At 44.8% G+C, this 27,190-nt stretch overlaps 1 protein-coding gene across 14 annotated transcripts in view; it reads right to left on the bottom strand.

Moving 5' to 3' along the window:
- LOC135217291 (atlastin-like) overlaps positions 1–27,190 on the bottom strand; it is a 473,758-nt gene that overhangs the window by 321,726 nt on the left and 124,842 nt on the right. For all 14 annotated transcript variants that reach the window (XM_064253090.1, XM_064253071.1, XM_064253142.1 and 11 more), the window contains 2 exons: positions 19,121–19,213; positions 18,201–18,339 (listed from right to left, as the gene is read on the bottom strand). In XM_064253090.1, the coding sequence (XP_064109160.1) occupies positions 18,201–18,339; positions 19,121–19,213 (232 nt within the window). The remainder of the gene's footprint in view (positions 1–18,200; positions 18,340–19,120; positions 19,214–27,190) is intronic.

The raw sequence follows: 27,190 nt of genomic DNA, 5'->3' as shown, positions 1-27,190 counted from the left end.
TAAATGTTTGTTTTTTTAGAGGGAATAATAAACCTTATAAAAAAGAAGGAAATAGATGCCATTTAGGCTTTTCCAAGAAACTTTATATGCTTCTGAAAGCAAAATAAATGGTTAGCCAACTTTAACTGCATTTTTCTCAAAACATACATTTTCTACATTCAAATTCTAAAAACTCCCTTATTTATGAATGGATTTTAATAATCTAAAAAGCAATTGGAATAAAGATAGTGAGAGAACACATCGGCAAATTTATCTTTCTTTTCTTTCTCAAAATTTTTTTCTACCAATATCTAATGCATAATTTTAGGGTATTTTTTATTGAATTTTTAAAAATATTTTTTTTAAATAGCACACATCACATATTGGATTTCTGAGTTTGCCGTTTTATTTGATAGGTATTAAACTTTCGGCTTTTACTTTTTTCTTTAAATTGAATGATAAATAAGGAAGGAGATATACTTTAAAGAACAAATAAAAAATGCTATGTTTTAAAGAAAAATATTTGTTAAAAAAAAAAAAAAAAAAAAGTGTTTTTATCTAATTCCCCTGAAATTTTGTGTGCATCTTTAGTCAAACTAGAGGTAACACCTGTGAAAGTTTGAACACCGTCACTCAAAATTAACCCCCGACCCCGCCAATACCCTTAACCCATGTGATTGAATAGTACGCATGATGCACTGACAAAAGTGGAAAAAGCACCTGTTTTGCTTAATTTGGAGAAGTGTTCTTACATGCTTTTATCATTGCCTTTTCAAAATCTGTTGTTATGGACAATGGGGATGGTGACGTGCGAGTTCTTTATCTTTTCCAAAAATATCTGATACGTTGCTTGAGATTTATCTGGCAATAAGGCATATACTAATTGCAATCAAATATTTTCTTTAAACCATGTAGTGTACAACTGAAAGGTTCCATCAGCCTACCAATGTTGACTTTCAGCTAACAATTGTAGATTTTGCTACGTGCTGAAGATCATTATGCGGTTTTCAACATTACCTGAATCAAAATATAATAACTCATCCCCAATAGGCAATGAAGTAAACCATCAGGAAAAGTGATATGTTTATGATGAGATGGAAGAGCTGGTCCAGAAATAGTATGGTATCTTATGTTTCGCATTGATCTTTACAAAGTATCTGTACTTGGAAGCTTCCCTGCTGCTGCTTGACTGCATCCAGCAAAAGCAACTGATAGTATTGAATGGGACGAGTCTGTTGAATTGTTCGCTTTCATACGAACTTCTTCACAAATCTTTGCTGCCTCAACATTGGTGGCATCTGCAAGATGATTATGCTCATTCAAAGTCTTAAAAATTTGTCACCCACTAAGTATATCTTAGTTTTACCGACTACTGAGCTGATTAACAGCTCTCCTAAGGCTGGCGAAGGATTAGAAATTTTTACATGGCTAGAAACCAATTGGTCACCTAGCAACGGGACCTACAGCTTATTGTGGGATTTGAACCACACTCTGTCGAGAAATGAATTTCTATCACCAGAAATAAATTCCTCTAATTCCGCATTCGCCGAGCCGGGATTCGAACTTCGGACCACCGGATTGGCAGTCGAGTGCGAAAACCCCTTTCCACCGAGGAAGTTGTTACTCGTGCACGACACTTTGTTTTCTGGTACTGCTCACATTTCCAATGTATTTTTTCTTTAATTTGTCTGTCTTTCTTTAAAGTAAACATGGTTACTAATAAACAACTTCTTCATTCCTTTCTCACTCTGAATGGGCCATTTTAAACAAGTGTATTAGATATATATGACTAAAATAGCCAGTCAACACTGAACCATAATGAAAGTTTTGCAGCAAAGGCTTGAGAAAGTTTTCAATTATCCTTTTTTAAACAATCCACTTGGGAAAATTTTCAAACAATTGTTAGGCGGTAAACTACTCCAAAAATGGAAATGCAATGAATTGATTTGTGATGAATTGTTAGGTGGTAAATTGTTTGATAGTGAATTGCTGGCAGTGAATTTTCCGGACACGGTGTGATAATCATACTAAGAGTCAACTAAACTTGTATTGAAATGCAGTAATAGAATAAATCAAGCAATAATAAAAAAAGGCAAGATGTAAGTATGTATGTACACACTTTCTTTGGTTTTGGTGAACTTGTTACAGCCTGTTTGGTGGTGTTATGCCTGCATATGAAATTCACATATTAAATATTTTTATGGTGATTAGAGATGAAACATCAACAGTGATAAAAATTCTTTTGTACTTTATGGCATGTGTGATAATCACAATTAGAATCAACTGAACTTGTAAAGATATATGGTACAGTAAATAAGGCACAGCAAAAAAAAAAAAAAAAAAAAAGGAAACAAGTTACACAGAACATAATGCACTACGAAACAAACTCATAAACATACAGTGAAAGAGTTAAGAGGAAAAGGGTTACCTTTATGATTGCTATTCTCTCAAAAGCTTGACTTCACTTAACACATCATGAAATGTCATCTTGTTTATTGGTTGTTATTGGCTGACATAGATACATCATCAAGTTTAGGGGCAAATAGTAGAAGGTGCATGGGTGGATAAGCACTACATCATTGTTATTTTGTGAATCTGAATGGCTAATAGACAAAGACCATTTCCCCCCCTCCAAGCTTGATTAGTCACTTGTTTGAACTGTTTTGAAGTGGACTGCATTCAAAATTACTTATGGAGCATGTGGCATTCTTAGCAGTGCCTGCTGCATTGCAAGTCATGCTTGTGTTGTGTGTTGTGTTGCTGAATGCGTGAATAGCCTTATCTTGTCATAAGAGGATGAGGAAGGCATTGACTTTTAAATGAAAAATGATATTGTTATGTTACAATAAAGTTTCATACATACTTACCTGGCAGATATATACAATTAAAGGCCCACCCAGCCTCCCCGCAGGAGACAGGTGGAAGAGAGAAAATATGATAGAAAACGGGAATGGTTCCTAGTCCTGCCGCCCAGGGCAGGCCGGTAGATCACCTGACCTACCTGTAGCGAGTGGCACGAAATTTGAATTTCTGTCGGGGACGACGGAGTCTTACCTATGTATATATCTGCCAGGTAAGTATGTATGAAACTTTATTGTAACATAACAATATCATTTTCATACAATCAACTTACCTGTCAGATATATACATAGCTGATTGGCACCCTTTGGTGGAGGGTAAGAGACAGCTACTTATGGAATAGACAGGTAAACAACATATGTTGTAGGTATAAATAAAACCTTGGTTCCTACCTGATAGGTGGTAGACTTCGTGGGTGTTTGCCCAGTAGTCTGCATCACCTCAAGAAACTTTAGCGAGATATATGATCTATGGCCAAGAGTTCTTGTGGGTCTGCCGAAGGGGTCTTATCCGCTTACTCGGCAGAGCCTGAAAGGACTTTGTCAATGGGTGCTGATCCACTTATATGACAATACACCTTATGAAGGAGCACATAACCAATCCCGACCACCTGATCCTAACCACATGTTAGAAATAAAGATTGTTCCGAGTTATCCCCGAACTCTTCACAACAACCATAACTCAAAAAGCACAATACGCACACATACATAATTTTCAAAAAAAAAAAAAAAAAAAAAAAATTTTTTATACTCACCTAATTAGATATGACAAGAGTCTCTTACTGAACAACAGAGACGGCCGCCCGTACTAAACCAAGTCCTTTTTGTTAGAAGAGACTCCAGACCATATCTAAAAAGAAGGAAAGTATATACTTAAGGATTGGTGTCGGCTCCCATACCCAGGATCGTATCCGCCGATACGAAAGGACCCAGAGAAAAACATTTCTCATAGGTCACACGAACGTCTTTCAAGTAATGAGATGCAAATACTGAGTTGCATCTCCAAAATGTCGTATCTATGATGTTTTTAAGCGACATATTCTTATGAAACGAGAGAGACGTCGCTACTGCTCTCACTTCATGAGCTTTCACTTTTAACAGTCGGAACTCTTCGTCAGGACAGATCTTATGCGCGTCTGTAATGACGTTTCTCACAAAGAATGCCAGAGCATTCTTGGACATCAGTCTTGTGGGGTCTTTTACCGCACACCAAAGACCTTGCCTAGAACCTCCCATCTGATGCTTTCTCTGAAGGTAGAATTTCAGAGCTCTTACAGGACATAGAGACCTCTCTGCTTCTCTGCCTACGAGACTCGATATGCCTTTGACTTCGAATGACTTAGGCCAGGGATTCGTGGGATTCTCGTTTTTAGCTAAAAACAGGGTCTTAAACGAGCAAATAGCTGAGTCTCCCTTGAATCCTACTTTATCCTGCAGAGCATGTAATTCACTAATTCTCTTTGCCGTAGCTAAAGATAATAGGAATAGGCATTTTCTGGTGATGTCTCTAAACGATGCCAGATGAGGAGGTTCGAACCTTTCGGATGAAAGGAACTTGAGAACCACGTCTAGGTTCCAGTTAGGAGGGCCGGTTCCTTAGACTTTGAAGTCTCAAAGGACCTTATGAGATCGTGGAGATCCTTGTTATCTGCCAGATCTAATCCTCTATTCCTGAAGACTGCCGAGGGCATACTTCTGTATCCCTTTATTGTGGATACAGCTAGATGAGATTGCTCTCTCAGGAATAGAAGGAAATCCGCAATTTCCGCTACAGAGGTAGTGGAGGAGGACAACTTCTTAGTTCTACACCACCTTCTAAAAACCTCCCACTTGGGACTGATATACTTGTCTAGTGGAGGTTCTGCGGGCTCTCGCGATCGCGCTTGCAACTTCGCGAGAAAACCCTCTCGCTCTGACGAGTCTTTCGATAGTCGAAAGGCAGTCAGAGCGAGAGCGGGGAGGTTTTGCTGATACCTCTTGAAGTGTGGCTGTTTGAGAAGATCCATCCTTCTTGGTAGGGATCTGGGAAAGTCTACGATCCACTCCACCACCTCCGTGAACCAGTCTTGAGCCGCCCAAAAGGGGGCTATCAATGTCATCCTCGTCTCCTTTGAAGCCACAAACTTTTTCAGCACTAGTCCCAGGATTTTGAATGGAGGAAAAGCGTAGACGTCTACGTGAGACCAGTCCAGCAGGAAGGCGTCTACCATAAGAGCTCTGGGGTCTTCCACGACCGAGCAAAAGACTGCCAGCCTTTTGGAGATGAACGTGGCGAAGAGATCCACATGAGGAGTCCCCCACAGGGACCAGAGATCTTCACACACCTCTTCGAGTAGGGTCCACTCTGTGTGAAGGACCTGGTTCCTCCTGCTGAGCCTGTCCGCCCTCACATTCCTTTCTCCCTGAACGAACCTTGTAAGAAGGGAGATGTTCCTCTGAGACGTCCAAAGTAAAAGATCTCTTGTAAGTTCGTAAAGGAACGAGGAGTGAGTCCCTCCTTGTTTTCGAATGTAGGCAAGTGCTGTGGTGTTGTCCACATTTACTTGAACTACTTTGTTCGAAACAAGAGGTTCTAGACTCTTCAAAGCCAGGTGTACGGCGAAGAGCTCTTTGCAGTTTATGTGCCAAGACACCTGCGCTGTTTCCCCGGTGCCTGACACCTCCTTCGAGCCTAATGTTGCTCCCCAACCTTTCTCCGACGCGTCGGAGTACAACACTAGGTCTGGGTTCTGGATTTTTAGAGAGATCCCTTTGTTCTCTTTCAGAGGGGGCAACCACCATTCCAAGCGCGGTCTTATCTCCACTGGAATGGGAAAGGCGTCTGAAAGATGTCTGGTTTTCCAACTCCAAGACCTCTTGAGGAAAAATTGAAGCGGACGTAAATGAAGTCTTCCTAGCGGGAAGAACTGTTCGAGCGAGGAAAGGGTCCCTAGAAGGCTCAGCCATTCCCTCGCCGACGTCTGTTCCTTCCTTAAGAAGAGAGAGACTTTCTGCAAACCTTTTGCGATTCTCTCTTGCGAAGGAAATACTCGAAAACCCCGAGAATCCATCTGAATCCCCAGATAGACTAAGTTCTGTCTGGGGGTCAGCTGCGACTTCTCGAGGTTTACGAGTAAACCCAACGATCTGATCAGGTCTAAAGTCAACGTAAGGTCCTCCAAGCACTGTCTCTCTGATCTGGCCCTGATGAGCCAGTCGTCCAGATACAGAGAGATATTTACTCCTTTGAGGTGAAGAAACCTCGCCACATTCTTCATCAGGCTTGTGAAGACCTGAGGAGCTGTGGAAAGGCCAAAACACAAGGCTCTGAACTGAAAGATCCTTCCCCCTGTCATGAAACGGAGGTACTTCTTCGATGAAGGGTGGATCGGGACGTGAAAATAGGCGTCCTGGAGATCCAGAGACACCATCCAATCTCCTTGTCGCATTGACGCAAGAACTGAGGCAGAAGTCTCCATCGAGAACTTCTCCTTCTGAACAAATTTGTTCAGAGAGCTGACGTCTAGTACTGGTCTCCAGCCTCCCGAGGCTTTCGCAACCAGAAAAAGGCGATTGTAAAACCCCGGGGAGTTTTGATCCAGTACTAGTTCTATCGCTCTCTTGTCCCACATCTGATCCACCATCGATCGAAGAGTATCCCTCAGCACAGGATCCTTGTACTTGGCTGTTAGTTCCTGCGGTGTTGACGTTAGGGGAGGAGTGTTCAGGAAAGGGATACGATATCCCTTCCTTATTACAGACATAGATGAAGCGTCTGCGTTTATCAGTGCCCAGGCCTCCACAAATCCCAGGAGCCTGGCGCCTACTGGTGCTTGGAGGAGAGAAGCATCACTTTCCCTTTTTAAAGGGACGAAAGGCAGACCTACCTCTCTTCTCAGAAGCCTTCCTTCTTGCGGGAGCTCTGGAGGTCGGGCCACCTCGAAAGGGCTGAACTGATGTACTCGGTCCTTTCTTGTCCGTTGCAGTAGCAGGTTTCTTCTTCCTTGCTGACTGCGTCAGAAGGTCTTGAGTCGCCTTCTCAGTTAATGAACGAGAAATGTCCTTCACTAACTGAGAAGGGAACAAAAAGTCTGACAATGGAGAGTACAGTAGCGCTGCCCTCTGAGAGTGGGAGACCGCTTTGGTCAAAAAGGCACTATAAACTGTCCTCTTTTTAAGAAGACCTGCTCCAAATAAAGAGGAGATCTCAACCGAGCCATCCTGAACCGCTTTGTCTATACAAGACAAAATACACAGAAGGACTTCTGGTTCGAGTCCTTCAGAATCATGGGCTTTCTTGGACATCACCCCAAGGGACCAATCTAAGAAGTTGAAAACTTCCAATACATGGAAGAGTCCCTTGAGGAGATGATCCAGTTCTGAAATGCCCCAAGTTATACGGGCAGAGTTCAAACCTTGTCTACGAGAAGCGTCAACTAAGGTTGAAAAGTCCGCTTCTGTCGAAGACGGAAGAGAAATGCCCATATTCTCTCCTGTCTGATACCAAATGCCTCGTTTACCAGCTAGTCTCGCTGGGGGCATGCAGAAGACCGTTCTTACCAACTCCTTCTTCGACTTCATCCATGAGTCTAATGACTGAAGAGCCCTCTTCATCGAAATGGCGGGCTTCATTCTAAGAAAAGACGAAGACTTCTTCGTCTTTGCACTCGAGAAAAGAGAGCGCGGAGAAGGAGGAGCGGCAGGGGTCAAGTCGTCTCCATACTCTTCTAGAAGCAAGGCTGTCAAAACTTTATAGTTCGACAGTCCTTCTCTTCCCTGATACTCGTCCTCCGAGTTTACTTCTAACTCGGGGTCTAGATGAGTCTCCGCTGACAAATCAGTACGTCTTTCCTCTGGAGGAGACAAACTCCTGATAGGAGAGGGGCTAAGGGAATGATATTCCTTCCTCTTCACAGCTTTAATATTCTTGGAAGGCGCCAATAGCCCAGGCTTCTCTCCATAAATGGATGACGCCTCCCGCTTGGATGACGCTTCTCGTCCACCAAGCGTCCTGGCTGACGCCTCCCGCTTGTCTGGCTGCTGACGTCTGGAAATGATGCCTTCGCGCCTGGCAAGACGCTTCGCTCTCAACTGGCGTCCTAACTGGCGCCAATACCTTAGTTGGAGCCTCGCGCTTATAAGAAGCTTTTAATGACGCTTCATGCCTATAAGACGCCTCACGTCTATCTGGCGTTACGTGTCTGCCGTAAGGTTCCCTCGATCTCGCTCTCGAAACCGACGCCTCTGCGGTATGTTTGGAAGCTTCACGTCTGCATGACGTCTCTCACTTTGCAGGGGAGAGAGGACGAGACTTCTTGATTGGAAGCGAAACGTCCTTCCTACGAGGAGGATCCCTCGCTAACACTCCCACCAAAGAGGCTAGTTGTTCCTGCACTGCCAAGAGAATCTTCCTTGAAGCTTCTCCCACGTCATCTTCAATTGGGGGAGAAGGAGTAGGAAAGCGTTCATCCACGTCCACGTCGGGTGACGCTGACGCCACCTTCGCCTTTTTAATAGACGAGGGTGCTTCATCTGAGAAACGCTCCGGGCTCGAATCCAATTCTGGTTCTTTCAAATGCCGTTTCAGAGGCCTAGATAGATCCGACTCCTTCCACCCTTGTTTGGGAGAGGGAGAGGATGAGAAACACTCACGCAGGACGCTTTTTCTAAAGCGCCCCTGAGCAGCCTGCAACGAAACAGAGCCTGCTGAAGGGACGTCTGACCGTTGGGGATTCCCCACGACCTCCTTAGGGCTTTCGACTTTCCTTCTCCTCTGGGCATGGGAGCTTGGAAGAGGTCTAGGCCTGGGAGCGTCGCAGGGACGATCAAACGCCCCCTCCACAACACTGGGAGAACTCACTTCACTGTAATGTTCACTTTCACTAGCCTTACCATTTTGGACTTCATCTGCTGAATTGTAGCTTTCAGATCGGCGATTTCCGAGGCCGATTCCGAAAGTAAAGCTTGTGAATTAGACAAATAGGGAGAATCCAACTCATCATGATTAGAATAAGGATCAATAAAAGGCTCAATAGACCTTGTACTCACACCTTTCAAACGTCTAACCCTATCCCTCTCTAACTTCTTCAAATAAGAAGTTAAAGTCTTCCAATCTTCTGCATTTAATCCCTCACATTCATGACAAGTATTAGTAGCAGAACACTGAAACCCCCTACATTTACGACATACAGTGTGAGGATCAACCGAAGCTTTCGGTATCCTCACCCTACAGCCTACATTCACACACATTCTCACACTCACATTTGAATCAGACATACTGAGAAAATTCCAAAAAGCAAGTCCAAAATCAGTCCACAGTAGCGAATGCCAAAAACACGATCCAGATACATCACCAAAAAGCCGAGAAACGATGATCAAAGGATGAAATAAGAATCTAAGTCAGGAGGTAATAGCAACAATGTTGATACCACCGGCGACAGAGAAAATATGATAGAAAACGGGAATGGTTTCTAGTCCTGCCGCCCAGGGCAGGCCGGTAGATCACCTGACCTACCTGTAGCGAGTGGCGCGAAATTTGAATTTCTGTCGGGGACGACGGAGTCTTAGCTATGTATATATCTGACAGGTAAGTTGATTGTATGAAATTGGAAATTGTTGAGAGGATGGAGCAAGATTGGACTGGGTAATCTTGAGCACGAAAGTCATCACACAGAGGTCACACATCATTGACAGAGTAAAAAGTCTTTTAATAGTGTTATTAAAATTGTTAATTTGATTAAATACAGGGAGTCCCCGGTTATCGGTGATCTGGTTTTATGGGGCTTGTATAGCGCCATAAAATATGTTATTGTTATTATACAATTAAGTTTGTTCATACTTACCTGGCAGATATATATAATTAAAGTGCCCACCCTCCTCCCCTCAGGAGACAGAGGCATTAATAAAAAAATATGAATAGAAAATGGGAATGGTTCCTGATATCCGCCTCCCAGCGGCGGGAATGGGTACTACCACCTGGCCGCCCACTGCGTGTGCCGCGAGTTTTGAAATTTCTGTCGGACGTCAGAAAATACAGCTATATATATATCTGCCAGGTAAGTATGAACAAACTTAATTGTATAATAACAATAACATTTTGTTCATGCCACTTACCTGACAGATATATATATAGCTGAATCCCACCTTCGGATGGTGGGAAGAGACAGAATAGGATTTTTTGGGAAACTTAAATTAAGTAGATGATATACATCTTGGTTCCTTACCTGTTTGCAAAGTAGACTATGTGATTACTGTCACGTAAGGCTGCTTTTGCTTAATCACAGAGTTGCCAGCCAGGTGGAGACCTGTAGTGCTGGTGCGCTCTGGATGATCTGTCAACGGGTGCGAGACCTCAGCGTGACACGATCATCGAGGCCATACAAATGAGGGCAACGAAGCAACTGACCACCACCTGACCAACTATACACAAAACCCCTTAACTCTAACTAAATGATGGGAGATCTTCACATAAGACTCACCACAACCTAAAAACACAACAACCTAACTTAAACCTAACTAAGGAATAGGGAAAGAGCTACTTCCGGACCCCAATACTGTGTCCGCAGAAACGTATGGCCCCAGTGCATTACAATCGTCATAGATCGTTCTCACATCCCTTAGGTAATGTGAGGCGAAGACGGAGTTGCTCCTCCAAAAGGTGCAATCAAGGATGTCCTTGATTGACATGTTCTTTTGGAAGGCAAGAGAGGTAGCGACGGCTCGTACTTCGTGCGCTTTTACTCGGAAGAGGCTCAAATCAGTCTTCTGGGAAAGATGAATGAGCCTCCCGAATGGTGGGTCCCTTAGAAAGAAAGCCACAGCATTCTTTGATAAAGGTAACTCTGGCCTCTTCACAGAGCACCAGAGGTTACCTGAGGGACCTCTTACCTCTTTAGTTCTATGCACGTAGAACTTGAGAGCCCTTACCGGGCAAAGGACTCTCTCTGGTTCTTGGCCCACCAGACTTGACATACCCTTGATTCTCGAAAGTCTTCGGCCAAGGGTTCGAAGGATTTTCATTCTTCGCCAAGAAAGAAGGGTTCAACGAGCAGACAGCATTGTCCCCTTTGAAGCCCATTAACTTGCTAAACGCTTGAATTGCACTAACTCTCTTAGCCGTCGCAAGAGAAGTTAGGAAAAGAGCCTTCCTTGTCAGGTTTCGAAGAGACGCTGTCTGAAGCGGTTCGAAAGTGTTCGACATAAGGAAGAATTTCAGGACTACATCCAGATTCCATGATGGAGGTCTCATTTGAGGAACCTTCGAGGTCTCGAAAGACTTCAAAAGGTCATGAATATCCTTGTTGTCAGACAGGTCTAGGCCTCTGTGCCTAAAAACCGCTGACAACATGCTTTTGTATCCCTTGATGGTAGGGACCGCTAATTTCTGCACATTTCTGAGAAATAGCAGAAAATCAGCTATCTGGTTCACAGAGGTCGAGGAAGAGGAAACTCCCTCCTTTTTACACCATGCCCTGAAGGAAGCCCACTTCGACTGGTTAACAGCTCTTGTGGAAGCACGTCTCGCCTGTGCGATTGCTCTCGCAGCTGCTTTCGAAAAACCTCTCGCTCTGGCCAACTTTTCGATAGTCTGAACGCAGTCAGACTCAGAGCGGAGAGGTTTTGGTGAAACCTTTCGAAGTGAGGCTGTTTGAGTAGATCTTTCCTCCAGGGCAATGTCCTTGGAAAGTCTACAAGGAAAGACATGACCTCTGTGAACCATTCTCTCCGCTGGCCACATCGGAGCGATCAGGGTTAACCTTGTCCCTTCCGAGGCCGCAAACTTCCTCATGACTTCCCCCAGAATCTTGAATGGTGGGAAGGCATATAGGTCTAGGCCCGTCCAATTCCAAAGCAAAGCGTCTACCGCGATTGCTTCTGGATCCAGGACCGGGGAGCAGTAAAGAGGAAGTCTCTTGTTCCTTGACGTTGCGAATAAGTCGACCAGTGGACGTCCCCACAGCGTCCACAGGTCTCGACAAACGTCCTCGTGCAAGGTCCATTCCGTCGGAAGGACTTGGTCTCGACGACTGAGAAGGTCTGCCCTGACGTTTTGCACTCCTGCAATGAATCTCGTCAGGATAGTCACCTTCTTTCTTTTTGCCCACAGCAGAATCTCTCTCGCTAGGGAGTACAACGTTCTGGAGTGTGTTCCTCCCTGGTTTTTTAAATAAGCGAGTGCTGTGGTATTGTCCGAGTTTATCTGAACAATCTTGTGTTCCAAACTCTTCTCGAAGAACTGCAGGGACAGAAAGACTGCTGCCAGTTCTTTTGACATTTATATGCCAGGCTACCTGTTCCCCTCTCCAGGAGCCTGACACTTCCTTCCCCCCTAGTGTTGCTCCCCATCCTGTGATGGAAGCGTCTGAAAACAACAACTAGGTCGGGGCTCAAAAGACTTAGGGACACGCCCTCTTGAAGCTTCTGAGGGTCCAACCACCATCTTAGGTGGTTCTTGATAGGAATCGATATTCTCAATACTGCATTGAGATCGTCTTTGGCCTTCCACTCGTCTGCCAAGAAGAATTGGAGAGGCCTGATGTGCAGTTCGTTCCCAAGGAAACAAACCTTTCCAGCGAGGAAATGGTCCCCAGCAGACTCATCCATTCCCTCGCCGAGCAAGTCTCTTTCCTTAGAAAGGCTGAGATCTTTCTAAGCCTAGCCGCTGACGTTCCTGGGACGGAAACGCTCGAAAAGCCACTGAATCCATCTGAATCCCCAGATACACGATGGACTGTGTTGGGGTCAGATGCGACTTTTCGAGGTTGACCAGAAGTCCCAGGGACTTCGCTAAGGCTAAAGTGAACTGCAAGTCCTTCAGACACTTCTCTCTCGACGACGCTCTGATCAGCCAGTCGTCGAGGTATAGGGAAACTCTTATTCCCGAAGAGTGTAGCCACCTCGCTACATTCTTCATCACCACTGTGAACACCATCGGAGCCGTGGTCAGTCCGAAGCACATAGCTCTGAACTGCCATACTTTGTTGTTCAAGACAAATCTTAGATACTTTCTTGAAAGAGGGTGGATCGGGATGTGGAAGTACGCGTCCTGCAAGTCTAAGGATACCATCCAGTCGCCCGGTCTCAAAGCTCCCAGAACAGAATGAGGCGTCTCCATCGTGAATTTGACCTTTTCCACGAAAAGATTGAGCCTGCTCACATCTAGAACTGGACGCCAACCTGACGACTGCTTTGGTACCAGGAAGATTCTGTTGTAAAAACCTGGAGACTGCAGGTCCGCGACTTGTTCCACCGCTCTTTTGTCGATCATCTGTTGAAGAAGATCGAACAAGACTTTCTTCTTTTCTCCTTGATAGGATGGAGAAAGGTCTCTGGGAGTCGAGAAACGTAGAAAGAGGAGGGGTCCAAAAAGGGGATCTTGTACCCCTGCTCCACGATCTTGAGGGACCAAGAGTCCGTGTCTCTCTCTCTCCACGCTCCCGCAAAATACTTCAGTCTGGCTCCGACTGGTGTCTGAAGGACATGCTTTTCACTTGGAAGGCTTTGGCTTAAAGGAAGCTCTTCCTCGTGAAAACCCTCTCCCTCGAGGAGCTGCTCTCGAGGGGGGAGCCCCACGAAAGGGCTTAACTTTCTTCGGCGGACGAACTGCAGCCGAAGAGGTTGAAGGTACGGCTGACCGTCTAGTAGACTGGGCCAAAAGGTCCTGAGTAGCCTTCTCTTGTAAGCTGTTCGTCAGGTCCTTAACCAAAGTCTGGGGGAAGAGATGGTTCGAAAGAGGCGAAAACAACAAATCCGCTTTCTGAGCTGGCGTCACCGAACGAGCTGTGAAATTGCACAGCAAAGCTCTCTTTTTTAGTAAAGCTGTTCCAAAGTGAGATACGAGCTCCTCCGAACCATCCCTGACGGCTTTGTCCATACATGCTAACACGTTGGACAGCTCCCCCAGACTAAGAGATTCTGGGCTTCTCGCTTGCATATCCAGAACTCCCAAACACCAGTCAAGGAAGTTGAAGACTTCCAGCGTCCTGAGCAGACCCTTCAAATGATGGTCAGTCTCCGACGCGGTCCAAGTTACCTTGGCAGAGGGTAAAAGCGACCTCCTCTGCAAATCCACAAGGCTGGAGAAATCTCCCTGAGCAGAAGAAGGGATACGAATTCCCACTTCATCTTTGGTTCTATACCAAATGCCCCCTTTTCCACTAAGTCTAGTAGGAGGCAATGCGAAGGTCGTCTTACCTTGCTCTCTCCTTCGTATCATCCAGTCCTGGAGCTTTTTGAAAGCACGTTTTGTTGATAGAGAAGTTTTCATCTCTACAAACTCCGGGGTTTTCCCAGTTTTAGATGAGGAAAACTGCGAAGGAGGAGACTTGGGAGCTGCGGGCTGAAATTTATCTTCAAACAAAGACCGCAAGAGTCGTACGAGGACCTTATAGTCCGAGATAGAAGGGGCTGAAGCAGGTTCCTCTTCAGCCGATTCGGCAGAATTACTTAGCTCTCCTTCTTCTCTAAACGGAAGAGGAGACCGTCTGTCAGGAGAAGGCGTCCTCATGGCGGGTCTTGGCTTTATCAAAGGACCCCTATCCTTGATAGATGCAGCCTTAATACGGCTGTCTTCTTTATGACGCTTACTGCTCGTTGACGGTAGAGCGTCCTGAGGAGGACGAGCGTCCTCAGCGCCTTCCGCAGCAGTCTCACCTGCTCGAGAAGCGTCCTTACATTTCTTCGGTGGTATACGTGCCTGTGCACGTAAACTAGCGTCTGGGGGAAAGACTTCTTGATCAGAATCCCCAAAAACGTCTTGAAAGGAGGTCTGAACGTCCTGGCGAGCTTCCTGCCAAGCGTCCTGTCTAGCGTCCTGGTGAGCGTCCTGCCGAGCGTCCTGTCTAGCGACCTGGCGAGCGTCCTGACGAACGTCTTGCCTAGCGTCCTGCCAAGCGTCCTGACGAACGTCCTGCTTAGCGTCTTGCCAAGCGTCCTGACGAGCGTCTTGACAAGCGTCCTGACGAGCGTCTTGCCCAACGTCCTGCCGAACGTCCTCGTACAGAGCGTCCTCCTCAAAAGCGTCCTGACGTAACGTCCTTCTAGCGGACGAACGAGATCGGCGAATCGCCAAAGGAGAAGCGATCGGCGAACGAGACGAAGTAGGAGAAGGCGAAGGAGACTGCTTAGTCCTCTTGACAGGCAGTCTAAGGTCCTTCCTTCGCTTAGGCTCGACTGCTGCTGGGCGAGTCCTCTGAGCCATAAGCGAGGATAGCTGGTCCTGAAGGGACAAAAGAATGTTCTTCGTCGGGGAAGAATGAGCAGAGGAAGCAGGACTGATCCTGTGAGAAGACGAGGGGCGAGGGGACGCCTCCTTCCTTCTCACAGGTACAGCTACCTGTTTCTCAGGTATACGCGCCTGTGCACGCAACCTAGCGTCCTCATCGGAGGAAATCCTACCTCTCTTCTGAGGCGGAAAGACATCATAAGCGTCTTCCGACGAAAGCGGCGAAAGAGGACGTGAAGCGTCCTCCGCAAGAAACGTCCTCTTTAACGGACGAGAGTCTCTCCGAGCGCTCCACCCCTTGCGCGGGGAGGACGCTTCGGAGGACGAGAAGCACTCTTTCAGGACGCGTGCTCGTGCACGGTCCTTGGCAGCCTGGGTCTTTGCTACATGGTCTGCCGAAGGGACGCCAGATCGGTGGGAAGCCCCCGTAACCCTCTTGCGGCTTTCGACATACCTCCTCCCTGGGTCTTGGGAGTCTGATAGAGGTCTAGGCCTAGAGGCATTATGGGGCCGATCTGACGCCCCCTCCACAACACTGGGGGCACGATCACACACTTGCACCGAGCCAGTTTCTAAGGCTTTCACTTTGTTCTCCAGAGTGCGAAGAGACTCCAAAATCATAGAGAGAGCATTCGCTTCTCCCGACACAGAATCAGAGCCCGAAGGCAACACAGGTTTAGGGGTTGTAAACACTACAGGTGTTAGTGCAGGAGAGATGTTAGTCTTACCTTTGGAAGAACCACTCCTTGAGGAAGACCTCCTGATCCTATCGCGCTCCAATTTAAGGCGATAGGACTCATATACTCTCCATTCATCATCAGTCAATTTCTCACATTCATTGCACCGATGATCAATCAAACAATTAAGCCCCCTACAACTCATACATACTGTGTGGGGGTCTACCGATGCTTTCGGTAGCCTCACCTTACAATCAGCCCTCACACACACTCTGAAACTCACAACACTTGATCCAGACATATCTTATAGAGAAAAGTCAATCCAAAATAAAAAAACGGTCCACTATCGCGCATGCCAATTCAACAATCCAATTCAATACCAAAAAAATCAATCAGATACTTAAAAGCGAGTCAAAAAATCCTGAGCAGAGGTCTGTAAACAGATGTTTACCGACCGGCGACAGAAAAAAATATGAATAGAAAATGGGAATGGTTCCTGATATCCGCCTCCCAGCGGCGGGAATGGGTACTACCACCTGGCCGCCCACTGCGTGTGCCGCGAGTTTTGAAATTTCTGTCGGACGTCAGAAAATACAGCTATATATATATCTGTCAGGTAAGTGGCATGAACAAACGGCAATTTATGGGGCCATAACAGGATGATTTCTGGTTATCGGCGCCATAAGGCAAGTTATGGCACGCCATATGGGTGCTTATATATCGGTGCGATAAGGGCCATTATGGTGCCATAAATCACTGAGTTTCAGTTAATGGTGATTTTCGCTTATCGGCACACCCCTGGGAACAAAACCCCTGCCGATAACCGGGGACTGCCTGTGTGTAAATTATCATACTGTGTTACTACATATGATATTAAAAGGTTTTACTTTTAATGTTAACAATACGATGTATTTTCCAGTAAAAAAAGTTTAACCTACAGAGAGAAAAAGGGTGTTGGTTTTTTGGTTTTAAGAGTAATTTATGCAATTTATTTTGTTGCAAATATGGGAAAATAAGGTACATAATAACTTTTTGCATAAAGTTTTTGGTTTAAGGTGTAATGGTTGTTATATACTAGCTGACCAACCCAGCACTACCCGGGATAACTGAATGACTACCAATGAACTCTCTCTCTCTCTCTCCCCGACTCTCCTTCACTTTTTTCCCCCTTTCTCCTCCCTACCACCCCCTCTACTTTCTCTCTCTCTCACTTCCTCCCCTTCTTTCTCTCTATCTTCCTCACTTTTTCCCTCTTTTTCCTCTCTAACAACCCACTCTCTCTCTCTCTCTCTCTCTCTCTCCAACCCTCCCTGACTCTTTCCCTCTTTCTTCTTTCTAACACCTGCCCCAATCTCTCTCTCACCTCCTCTCCCTCTCACTTTCTCTCTGTTACCCCCTTTCCAACTCCTTCTCCTTTTAGTGCCATTGAAGTCTTACCCCAAGAGTATTGTTTTCCAGATAGCAAGTCATATGCATACCAAACTTAGGTATGCTAAATTCGTAAAGTTTATTTAGTTACTAAGTCTATGGGCAGAACTATCCCTGTTTCAGGGAAACCCTTCCCAGCCTCACCCCTTTGGTGCTAGCGATGTCTTCGTCCAGTGCCGATTTCTAGATAGTAAGACATAACTATACCTAGTTTGGCTGAAATTGCTGAATGCGTTTCAATTATTCTGACACATACATACACCCCCATACATACATCCATTTTTATACATACGTAATCTGTGTTTACGGCTTCAAATGAAAAGTGTAGCCTACTAAACTATATATTGCGTACGAGATACAAAGAAAGAGGTTGCTTTTTTTTTTTTAGTATATTTATGGAGTTTATTTTGTTACAAATATGGGAGAATAAGGTACGTACATAATTGTTTATAAGAATATTAAGTGTTTACCACTATGAGGTATTGACAATGTTAGATAAGGAAGGGTAGGGAGTTGCCCAAGCACACACCTACATTTTTTTTATTTACAATTATGTGGATTTCAACATTATTCAACGGGCCCTTGGCTGTATTAATCCAGATAACTGAGGGATAACTTGCATATATAGGTTATCTGCACACATGAACAAAACTGACTTACCTGCTCCAGTACAGATTTTGCAATATAAAACTTCTCTTGATTATGTATACACTAGGGATGCTAGAAATAGATATCCACATCCTTTTTGTTTATAAAATACTACTGTACTGTTATGCATTAGACACAAATTTCAAACGTGAACTCCTATATGTAAATGGTACACAGCTGGAGTATCAAAATAAAATTTTCTATTAATTAAAACCTTAAGTTTTTTTAACAGCCTGAAAAACTGTTAACAGAGAAAAACATTTAAAAAATTTAAACTTTCCCCTCTCTCTCTCTCTCAATTTGAAACCTAAAGATATTTGTTAATAATAGCTGCCTTCAGGGTATGTCCTCAAATTACTCATTCTGGAACTGACAAGGTGTAGAAAAATTAGAATAGAAGTTACATACCTGCTAATCTGCCATCAAAGTCTGCCTTCTGGATGACTTTAAAGCCAGGATGAGGCATCAAATAGCAATTTATATCTCTAAAGCACTTCCGTAGATCACGACGAACTTCTTGGTGTGCTGGATGCTGCTTTTCTTTCACCTTGTCAGAGATGGAAGTTTTGTTTAAACATTGTAAGAATCTATATATTTTCATACATTTATATGCACGTACAGTCGACCCCCCTTACTCGCGATTAAGAATTCCTGGATTCAGTTATTTGCAGATTTTTCTGTGGAACATACATCCACATTATTCACAGAAAATTTTTTATAGAGCAATTATTGTACGTGCTTTCATATTTTCGTGACAATGTTTTAGGATGATAGCTTAAGATATAGTATTTGGTGCTTGAATTCTTAAAATGGGCAGTTATAAGTATTTTAGAGGTGGTCTTTGGTGCTTGAACTATTATAATATTCAGTGATAAGGGTTTTAAAAGAACAGGGTTTCAGTATTCTCAGATTTTAGTTATTTGCGGGTGGGTGTGGTATGCATCCCCTGCAAATACTGGGGGACGACTGTATAAGGCATAGTTTTCAAAGATTTTTTTCACACAGTTATTGACACTAGTATAGAGTATTCAGTGACCTTAATTATGTACTTGATATCCATGGCAGGTATTGAACAATACAAACAGAGTAGAATATCTTTTGCATAAACTTAACAAAACATGAATCAAATACTATGATCAACTTGAAATTCTCAATACATAAAAAATCAAATAAGATATTTCAAAAATTCCAACAATACCAATGGCCCTTAAATAACAGCACTGGCATTTGTTTGGGAATTTTTCCTACCTTCAGGAAAGAATGTTTTATGTTTTTTTATTTATTTATTTATTTATTTTTTTCTTACTGGCCACTCTGCTGTTCCTTACCATAAGAATTTCATCCAGCAACTGCTGACCCCCAAGATATCCATAGGGAACTTCATATGGGAATCCCCAATCTCGTACTAAAAAATGCAGCCTCTGTTGAGAGATTAAAAAGAAATTGCAAATAAGCTAAGACTATGAAGAAAGTCAAACAAAAATAATCTTACAACATCAATTATGAAAACCATGAAAAAGCATACTGTCTGTTCATTTTCTCATCTACAACTTTAACCCACAGGATGTGAGAAGCACCTCAGTCTGTCCTAGGTTACAAGCATCTGCAATGATTTTTATATTTGCCTTAATTGAGGAGACAATTCAATGATTTTCTGTTTCTACTGCTCTCTACGAGAAGAAAAAAAATTAATAAGAAGTCCATATAGTAATAAGTTTTGAATAACAAAAGGAATCATTTTCCCACTGTATAACATAAAGGTAACAGGGCATAACACTTATTTTACAGGGAAGGTGCTGTACGAGAATTTTAAAAGTAAAAGCTGTATATGCTATACAATGGCCTAATTCCAACAGAGCAGTGGCTTGGCCAGTGCCAAGACTTCATTGTAATTGTTCTGGCTACCTCTCTCCTTGCACGATTTTAGGGTAGTTTATTTCTAGTTACCTTATCTATGGTCCATAAAAAGTGAAGATAGGATAGGTGGAGTCTACCTTTACTAATTTTTTTTTTTACCTTAGTGCATTTGCTCTCACTCTCAGGGGTACCCCTTTTAGCTTGGAAAAGTTTCTTAGTAGCTGATTGGTTGCAAGTATTCTGTTCGAATAGCATCATTGTTTTCAAATAATTACCAAGCAATGTGAATCAAAACTTATTTACTAACCTAAATTTCTCCCTTAGACATGTTTTGTTAATAAATAATGTTAATGAATAAAGAGATTATAAAGTATTGTGATGGTAAGTCTAAATTTAATACAAACACCTGCCAAAGTCAACAACAGGAGCTTATTTTTGGATGCACACCACATAATATTTTTACTTTTCACTTATTTTAACACCAATTGGGATAAATTACTCTAAGCATAAGAAAAACATGTTATTATAAACTTTCTTTGAATACCAGAATCTACTAAAAACATGGAATTAATAAAACTCGCTATTGGTGAAACCTTCTGTGGAGGTAAAAGGAACAGCCTGCAGCGGCCTGGCAGGAAAACTGTCCCAGCTGACTGTCATAGCAGCAGTTTTTCGTAATAATATAGTTCGCCCTTTCAGTTGATGATAGTCTTTCTTTGTGTCTCTTCGTAATATTTTGCTTAATGTTTTTCCACATTTCCATTCCTCACATAACATCTATCTTTTTTCCCCACATCCTTTCTTTCGTTTCTGGGAGGTCCTGATATCTGCGCTACTATTCCTTATCCTCTTTGGGAAGTGTTGGCTTGAAGGGAAGCATATGACAGTCTCATTAAAATAGTATAGATGGGGGATAAAAAATATGTTATTTTCATTTTAAAATAAGTTTTTAAATATACTTACCTGGTAGTTACATATATAAAGGTCCCTCCCTCCTCCCCTCTGAGAACAGGGGCATGGAATTTCTGAGGACAAATGGGAATGGTTCCAGATACCTGGATAGAGGGAGTACAGGTATGATCACCTGACCGTCTATCGGCGATAGCCGCGAATTTTGAATTTTTGCCGTGCGCGCGACGAATCGGCAGGATTAAGCTATATATATGTAACTACCAGGTAAGTATATTTAAAAACTTATTTTAAAATGAAAATAACATTTTTAAATATCTAACTTCCCTGGTAGTTACATATATATAGCTGATTGACACCTTTGGTGGTGGGTTCGAGAACCGCGACACCGTTGGGAATTCGTAAAATTATTAATCGCTACAAATTAGCTGGACTAATAATCTGGTTCTTACCTGATAAGGAAGCTGGCTTTAAAGTTTTCCTGCCTCATTAGCCTGCATTCCTTGAGAGACCCAGCGATCCACCCAAGGGGCTGTAGAAAGTCTCTGTGGGGCTGTCAGACGGTCCTCGACCTTGACCTGACTAGACCACCACCCTTGCTATCCCAGCAAAGCCATGGACAATGAGCTGACCACCTGACCAACTAACACACTAAAAAACACTAACTTAGACTTGCATCCCAGACTGTGGAAGGTTGCGACAACCTTCACAGACAACCTGTGATACCAAGTTCAAAAAAAGCAAGGGTATAAAAAAAAAGATTATGGGTTAGAGGCAGTAGCACCTTCTCCAACTACGGCGCCGGAGCCAATGTACGGACCCAGGGAGCAACAATCTTCATGTTGGGTCTGTACCTCTTTGAGGTAGCAATCTGCAAAGATCGACTTGCTTCTCCAAAAAGTCGCTTCTAAAATAGCCTTCATCAACTTGTTGTGTCGATACGCCATCGAAGTCGCCACAGCTCTTACTTCGTGCGCCTTGACTTTGAGGATTGGGAAGCTTTTCTCATCACAGTTCTGGTGAGCTTCCCTTATCAAGTCTTTGATAAAGAACGCCAGTGCGTTCTTCGACAAAGGTAGTGAAGGCTTTTTTACCGAACACCAGAGATTGTCCATCTGTCCTCTTAAGTGTTTGGTTTTCTGTAAATAAAATTTTAGGGCTCTCACTGGACAAAGTCCTCACTCCTTTTCCTGTCCTACTAAATGAGACAACCCCGGGATGGTAAAGGATCTAGGCCATGGATGAGAAGGATTCTCATTTTTGGCGAGAAAACCTAGTTGCAGCGAGCAGACTGCATTCTCCCCACTGAAGCCTACATTCTAGCTAAAGGCTTGCAGATCTCCTATTCTCTTGGCTGTTGCCAATGCAACCAGGAATAGAGTCTTCTTGGTGAGGTCCTTCCATGACGCCTTGTCGAGGGGTTCGAACCTACTCGAAGTTAAAAATGACAGGACAACATCCAAATTCCAAGCGGGGGTTGGATTGTCCTTCCTTTTAGCTGTCTCGAAAGACCTTATGAGGTCCGAGAGATCCTTGTTTCCTGATACGTCAATGTTCCTATGACAGAAAACGGATGTCAGCATACTGCGGTATCCTTTGATGGTAGAAACCGCTAGTTTCTGTTGATTTCTTAGAAATAACAAAAAGTCTGCTATTTGAATTATAGAGGTATTGGAAGAGGAAATGTTTCTAATCCTGCACCATTCTCTAAAGACGTCCCACTTAGATTGATATAATTTGATCGTGGACGTCCTCCTCGCTCTTGCGATTGCTCTCGCAGCTTCCCTCGAAAAGCCATTTGCTCTTGCCAGTTTTTCGATAGTAAAAAGGCAGTTAGATTGAGAGCGAGGAGATTTTGATGGTATCTCTCTAAGTGTGGCTGTTTGAGTAGATCGCTCCGACAGGGCAACGATCTGGGGATGTCTACCAGCCATTCCATCACCTCCGTGATCCAGGGTCTCGTGGGCCAAAATGGAGCTATTATTATCATCCGGGCGTTGACCGATTCCCTGAACTTTTTCAGGACTCTGTCTAGGATCTTGAATGGGGGAAGGCGTACGCGTTTAGTCTTTCCCAATCCATGAGGAAAGCGTCCACTGCCACTGCTTCCTGGTCTGGAATTGGTGAGCAATAAACAGGTAGCCTCTTTGTCTTCTGCGTCGCAAAGAGGTCTATTGTCGGTTCTCCCCATAGTTCCCAAAGCCTGTTGCATACCTCGTGATGCAGGGTCCACTCCGTCGTGAGAACCTGTCTTTCTCTGCTGAGGAGATCCGGCCTGACGTTCCTCTCTTTCGCCCACAATAAGAGACGTGGTGTTGTCCGCGTTGACCTGAACTACCTTGTTCTTGACTTCCTCCTGGAAGTGCAGAAGGGCTAAATTAATGGCCGTCAGCTCCTTCATATTGATATGCCATTCTTTTTGATGATCTTGCCATAGACCAGAGATCTCGTCCTTCCCCAGTGTTGCACCCCATCCCACGTCCGATGCGTCTGAATACAACACTAGATCAGGGTTCTTCTGTTGAAGTTTGAGGCCCTCTTGAAGTTTTTTGGGATCGTCTCACCAACTCAAATGATCCTTGATTCCCCGAGGAATCGGAATCCATGTCTCGAGGTCTTGGTCTCTCGTCCAGTAACTTGCTAGATGAAACTGAAGTGGACGAAGGTGTAGTCTTCCCAGAGAGACGAATTGTTCGATCGAGGAAAGGGTCCCCAGCAGACTCATCCATTCCCTCGCCGAGCAGGTCCATCGCCCTAGGAAGAGCTTCACCTTTCTTAAGCATTCTAGAATGCGATTCGGGGCTGGAAAAGCCCGAAAAACCACTGACTGAATCCTCATCCCCAGGTAGATGATGTCTTGTGAAGGAGTCAGTTGTGATTTGTCTAGGTTTACTGAGTCAGTTGTGATTTGTCTAGGTTTACTAACAGCCCCAATTGTTGTGTTAACGTCATAGTTACTTGTAAGTCCTCCAGACACTTTACTTGCGACTTGGCTCTGATTATCCAGTTGTCCAGGTACATCGAAATCCGTACCCCTTCCAGATGTAACCACCGGGATACGTTCGACACCACTCGAGTGAAAATGTAAGGAGCCGTGTTTAGTCCAAAACAAAGTGCTCTGAACTGATACGTTTTTGACCGATGAATAAATCTCAGGTATTTCCTGTAATCCGGATTGATTGGGACGTGGAAATAAGCGTCCTGCAGGTCTATCGACACCATCCAGTCCCCCTGTCTGGTGCCTGCTAGGACTGACGCTGCTGTCTCCATAGCAAACTTGACTTTGCTTACGAATTTGTTCAGAGGACTTACGTCCAGCACGGGTCTCCACCCCCCCCGAGTTCTTTGGTACCAGAAATAGCCTGTTGTAAAATCCCTCCGAAGAGGTGTTCTCTACTATTTCTATCGTCGCTTTTGACAGCATCTGATCGACTTGCTCCTGCAGAGCTGTTGCTTTGTTTCCTGAATAAGTGGCTGTCAACTCTAACGGTTCTGACGAAAGAGGGGGCTTCCTTTGGAAGGGGATCTTGTATCCTTCCTTGAGCACCTCGATTGTCCATTCGTCCGCTCCCCTTAGTTTCCACTCTTGCCAGTATTGGGAAAGCCTGGCTCCCACTCGTGTCTGGAGGCTGACAAAATCATTTCCGGGGTTTAGGTTGCAGCTTAGGGGTTTTCCTGGGTTGTCCTCCTGCAGCCGTCTTCTGGGTTCCTCTCGCAAAAGCCTTCCCACGAAAGGGCTGACGCGTGGGAGGAGTCTCCTTCTCCTTCCTGGCTAAAAAGTTAGCCAGAAGTATCTTCCTAGCAGTCCTGGTGATCAAGTCTTGCGTTGCTTGTTGCACAAGAGCAGCCGACAAGTCCTTTACCAGCTCTGAAGGGAATAGCTGTTTCGTTAACGGAGCATATAAAAGCTCTGACTTCTGTGCTAAAGTCACTCCCGACGAAAGAAAGGAACAAAACATAGCCCTCTTCTTAAGAATGCCAGCTGCAAAAAGGGCCGTTAGCTCAACAGTGTCGTCCCTTACCGCCTTATCGAGACAGGCAATCTTATGCATCAGTGTCTCGTTCTTGTCGTCCGACACATCAGCGAGAGCCCCAAGAGTCCAATCCATTAAGCTGAAGACGTCAATGGTTCTGAAAATGCCTTTCAGCAAGTGGTCTATTTCTGACCCGGACCACATAACCTTAGCCTTGGACATGGCAGTCCTACGCGATGCGTCTACAAGCCTGGAAAAGTCCCCTTGGGAGGAAGCAGGAACTCCCAATCCGAGAGTTTCCCCTGTCTCATACCACACGCTCGATCGAGAGGCCAATCTCGTTGGGGGGAAGGAAAAGGTAGTCCTACCCTGTTCCTTCTTCTTGACAATCCAATCGTTCAGCGTAGACAAAGCTTTCTTGGCCGATCTGGCCAAAACCGTCTTCCTGAAGGAGGAAGACTTCTGAGGTCTGCCCTTCAAAAATTGCGAGGGTGGACTTCGAGGAACTGCTTGCTGGAAGTCTGCCAAGACCGCAAGTAACCTTTTGAGATCCGCTTCGTGCAGATTTTCTTGCGTCTCAAAGTCCGAGATCTCTTCTAGCGGATTGACATTGTCTGATGTCGAACGAGCGGGAGAATCACATCCGTCGTCCTGTCTGTCTGCGTCCTGACTGCGTCCAGCAGCCTGTGACGGAGCGTCACGCTCCTTGATGCTTTCCGTTATGCGTCCAGCTTGCTGCGAGGGAGCGTCTACCCCAGCTGCAGCTTGCAGCGAGTCCGCGTCACGCTGACCGTAAGCGTCTCCCCGAGCCGATTCCGATCGTATCCTCTTGACTGGCCCGTTAACGTCCTTGGGTTCTCTCTTGTGCGTCTCTCCTTTCATTCCTTGTGACTTGAAGGCGTCAAACAGGGACGAAATGGACTGTTGAAGTCCCGACAAGAACGCTGCTTGCGGTGCCTCTTGCTGTTGGGGAATGACTGAAGGCGGCACTGCCCGTCCATCTACCGCTTCGGAGACACTAGTAGTGGTCTTTTGTCGACGAGGTGGAGACGCTCTTTGAGACACCTCCCAGTCTGGGGGAGGGGGAGAAGCATGCACTGATGTAAAGCAAACTTCTCCTTCTTCCGAAGAGCTGTGCGTCATGCGTCTGTTTTGAAGCGGATGCGTCGTCCTCCTCCGATAAGAACTTCTCCGGCGAGCTCCAATTACTGCACGACGGTTGTTGTAACGCTACAGGGGACTTGCGTCTCTTGAGGGGTCTTGACTGTAGGGGTCGACGCCAACCGCGTCGAGGTCTTGTGTCATCAGAAGAAGACGCAAGCACCGAAAGTCTCTCTTCGTCCGAAACTTCCCTACCTCCTGCCAAAGGGGACGGCCGCCTGTGCGACATCTTGCCTCTTATATTGGCAGGAGAGCAAGGATCCGAACACTTCCTCATCTCACCTTTCCTGTGGCGAGGTAGAGTGTCCTAAGTTGCGTCAACAGGATTACTCGAGGGGACGCCCGTCCGCTGTTTAACATCTCTCACCTCCCTTAGCCGGTCGACGTTCCTTCTCCCAGGGGTTGGGGAGCATGGAAGAGGTCCAGGGCTAGGAGCATGACAGACACGAACGGACGCACCCTCCACTGCACTATCACTATCACCGAATTTGCGTTGCAAACCCCGCACTGCACCCCACATCACTTCCTTATCCGAAGTAAGGGATTTCACTTGTACCCCTAAGGCAGAAATCGCGGCCATAATATCCTTCATGGTTGGTTCACTTACCTCCGACTCCGTAGGAGGATCTGGTACTACTACCTTAGGATCAAGATTAGGAATATTAGATTTAGATATGTTAGAAGGGGGCAGATTATCAGATGATCTAGAAGAAATAACACTAGAAGATCTAGCTCTCCTAATTCTGTCTCTTTCTAAACGTCTCACATATCTATCATAGTCTCTCCATTCTCTCTCCGACAGACTCTCACATTCATTGCATCTATCTTCAACAGTACAAACGTGTCCTCTGCAATGCTTACAAATTGAGTGGGGATCAAGAGTGGCTTTAGGAAGCCGGGTCTTGCACCCCTTCATACACATTCTCACAACAGAGTCAGCCATCTTGAGAAAACCAAAATCAGAGAAAAAATTCCAAGTTGGAAAACAACAAAGTCTATCTAAGCACAAAGAAAAGCCAAGAATAGTCCAAAATCAGCGAAAGCCATCAACGAAAAAACCAAGAAAAAATGGGTACTTCACCAATTGTAGCAAACCCAAACAAAGAAGAGCGAATTTCCAAACGTGCTGCACCGAGCGACGGCAGGGAATTTCTGAGGACAAATGGGAATGGTTCCAGATACCTGGATAGAGGGAGTACAGGTATGATCACCTGACCGTCTATCGGCGATAGCCGCGAATTTTGAATTTCTGCCGTGCGCGCGACGAATCGGCGGGATTAAGCTATATATATGCAACTACCAGGGAAGTTAGATATTTAAAAACTATGTTTAATCTTATTTGATATATTGTGAGCTACTGAACAGGTTTACAGAATAGGCTATACTTGCTACACAGCATACAATTTATATCATCATTATTATTTATTTACTTATTGACACAAGGTACAAAATATATTTTACAATTGCCATATCAGGCAGCCACAGGCTGTTCCTTTT

This window comes from Macrobrachium nipponense, chromosome 19, assembly GCF_015104395.2.
Source record: "Macrobrachium nipponense isolate FS-2020 chromosome 19, ASM1510439v2, whole genome shotgun sequence".
NCBI classification, from domain to species: Eukaryota; Metazoa; Arthropoda; class Malacostraca; order Decapoda; family Palaemonidae; genus Macrobrachium; species Macrobrachium nipponense.
This window is presented reverse-complemented; position numbering and strand designations above follow the sequence as displayed.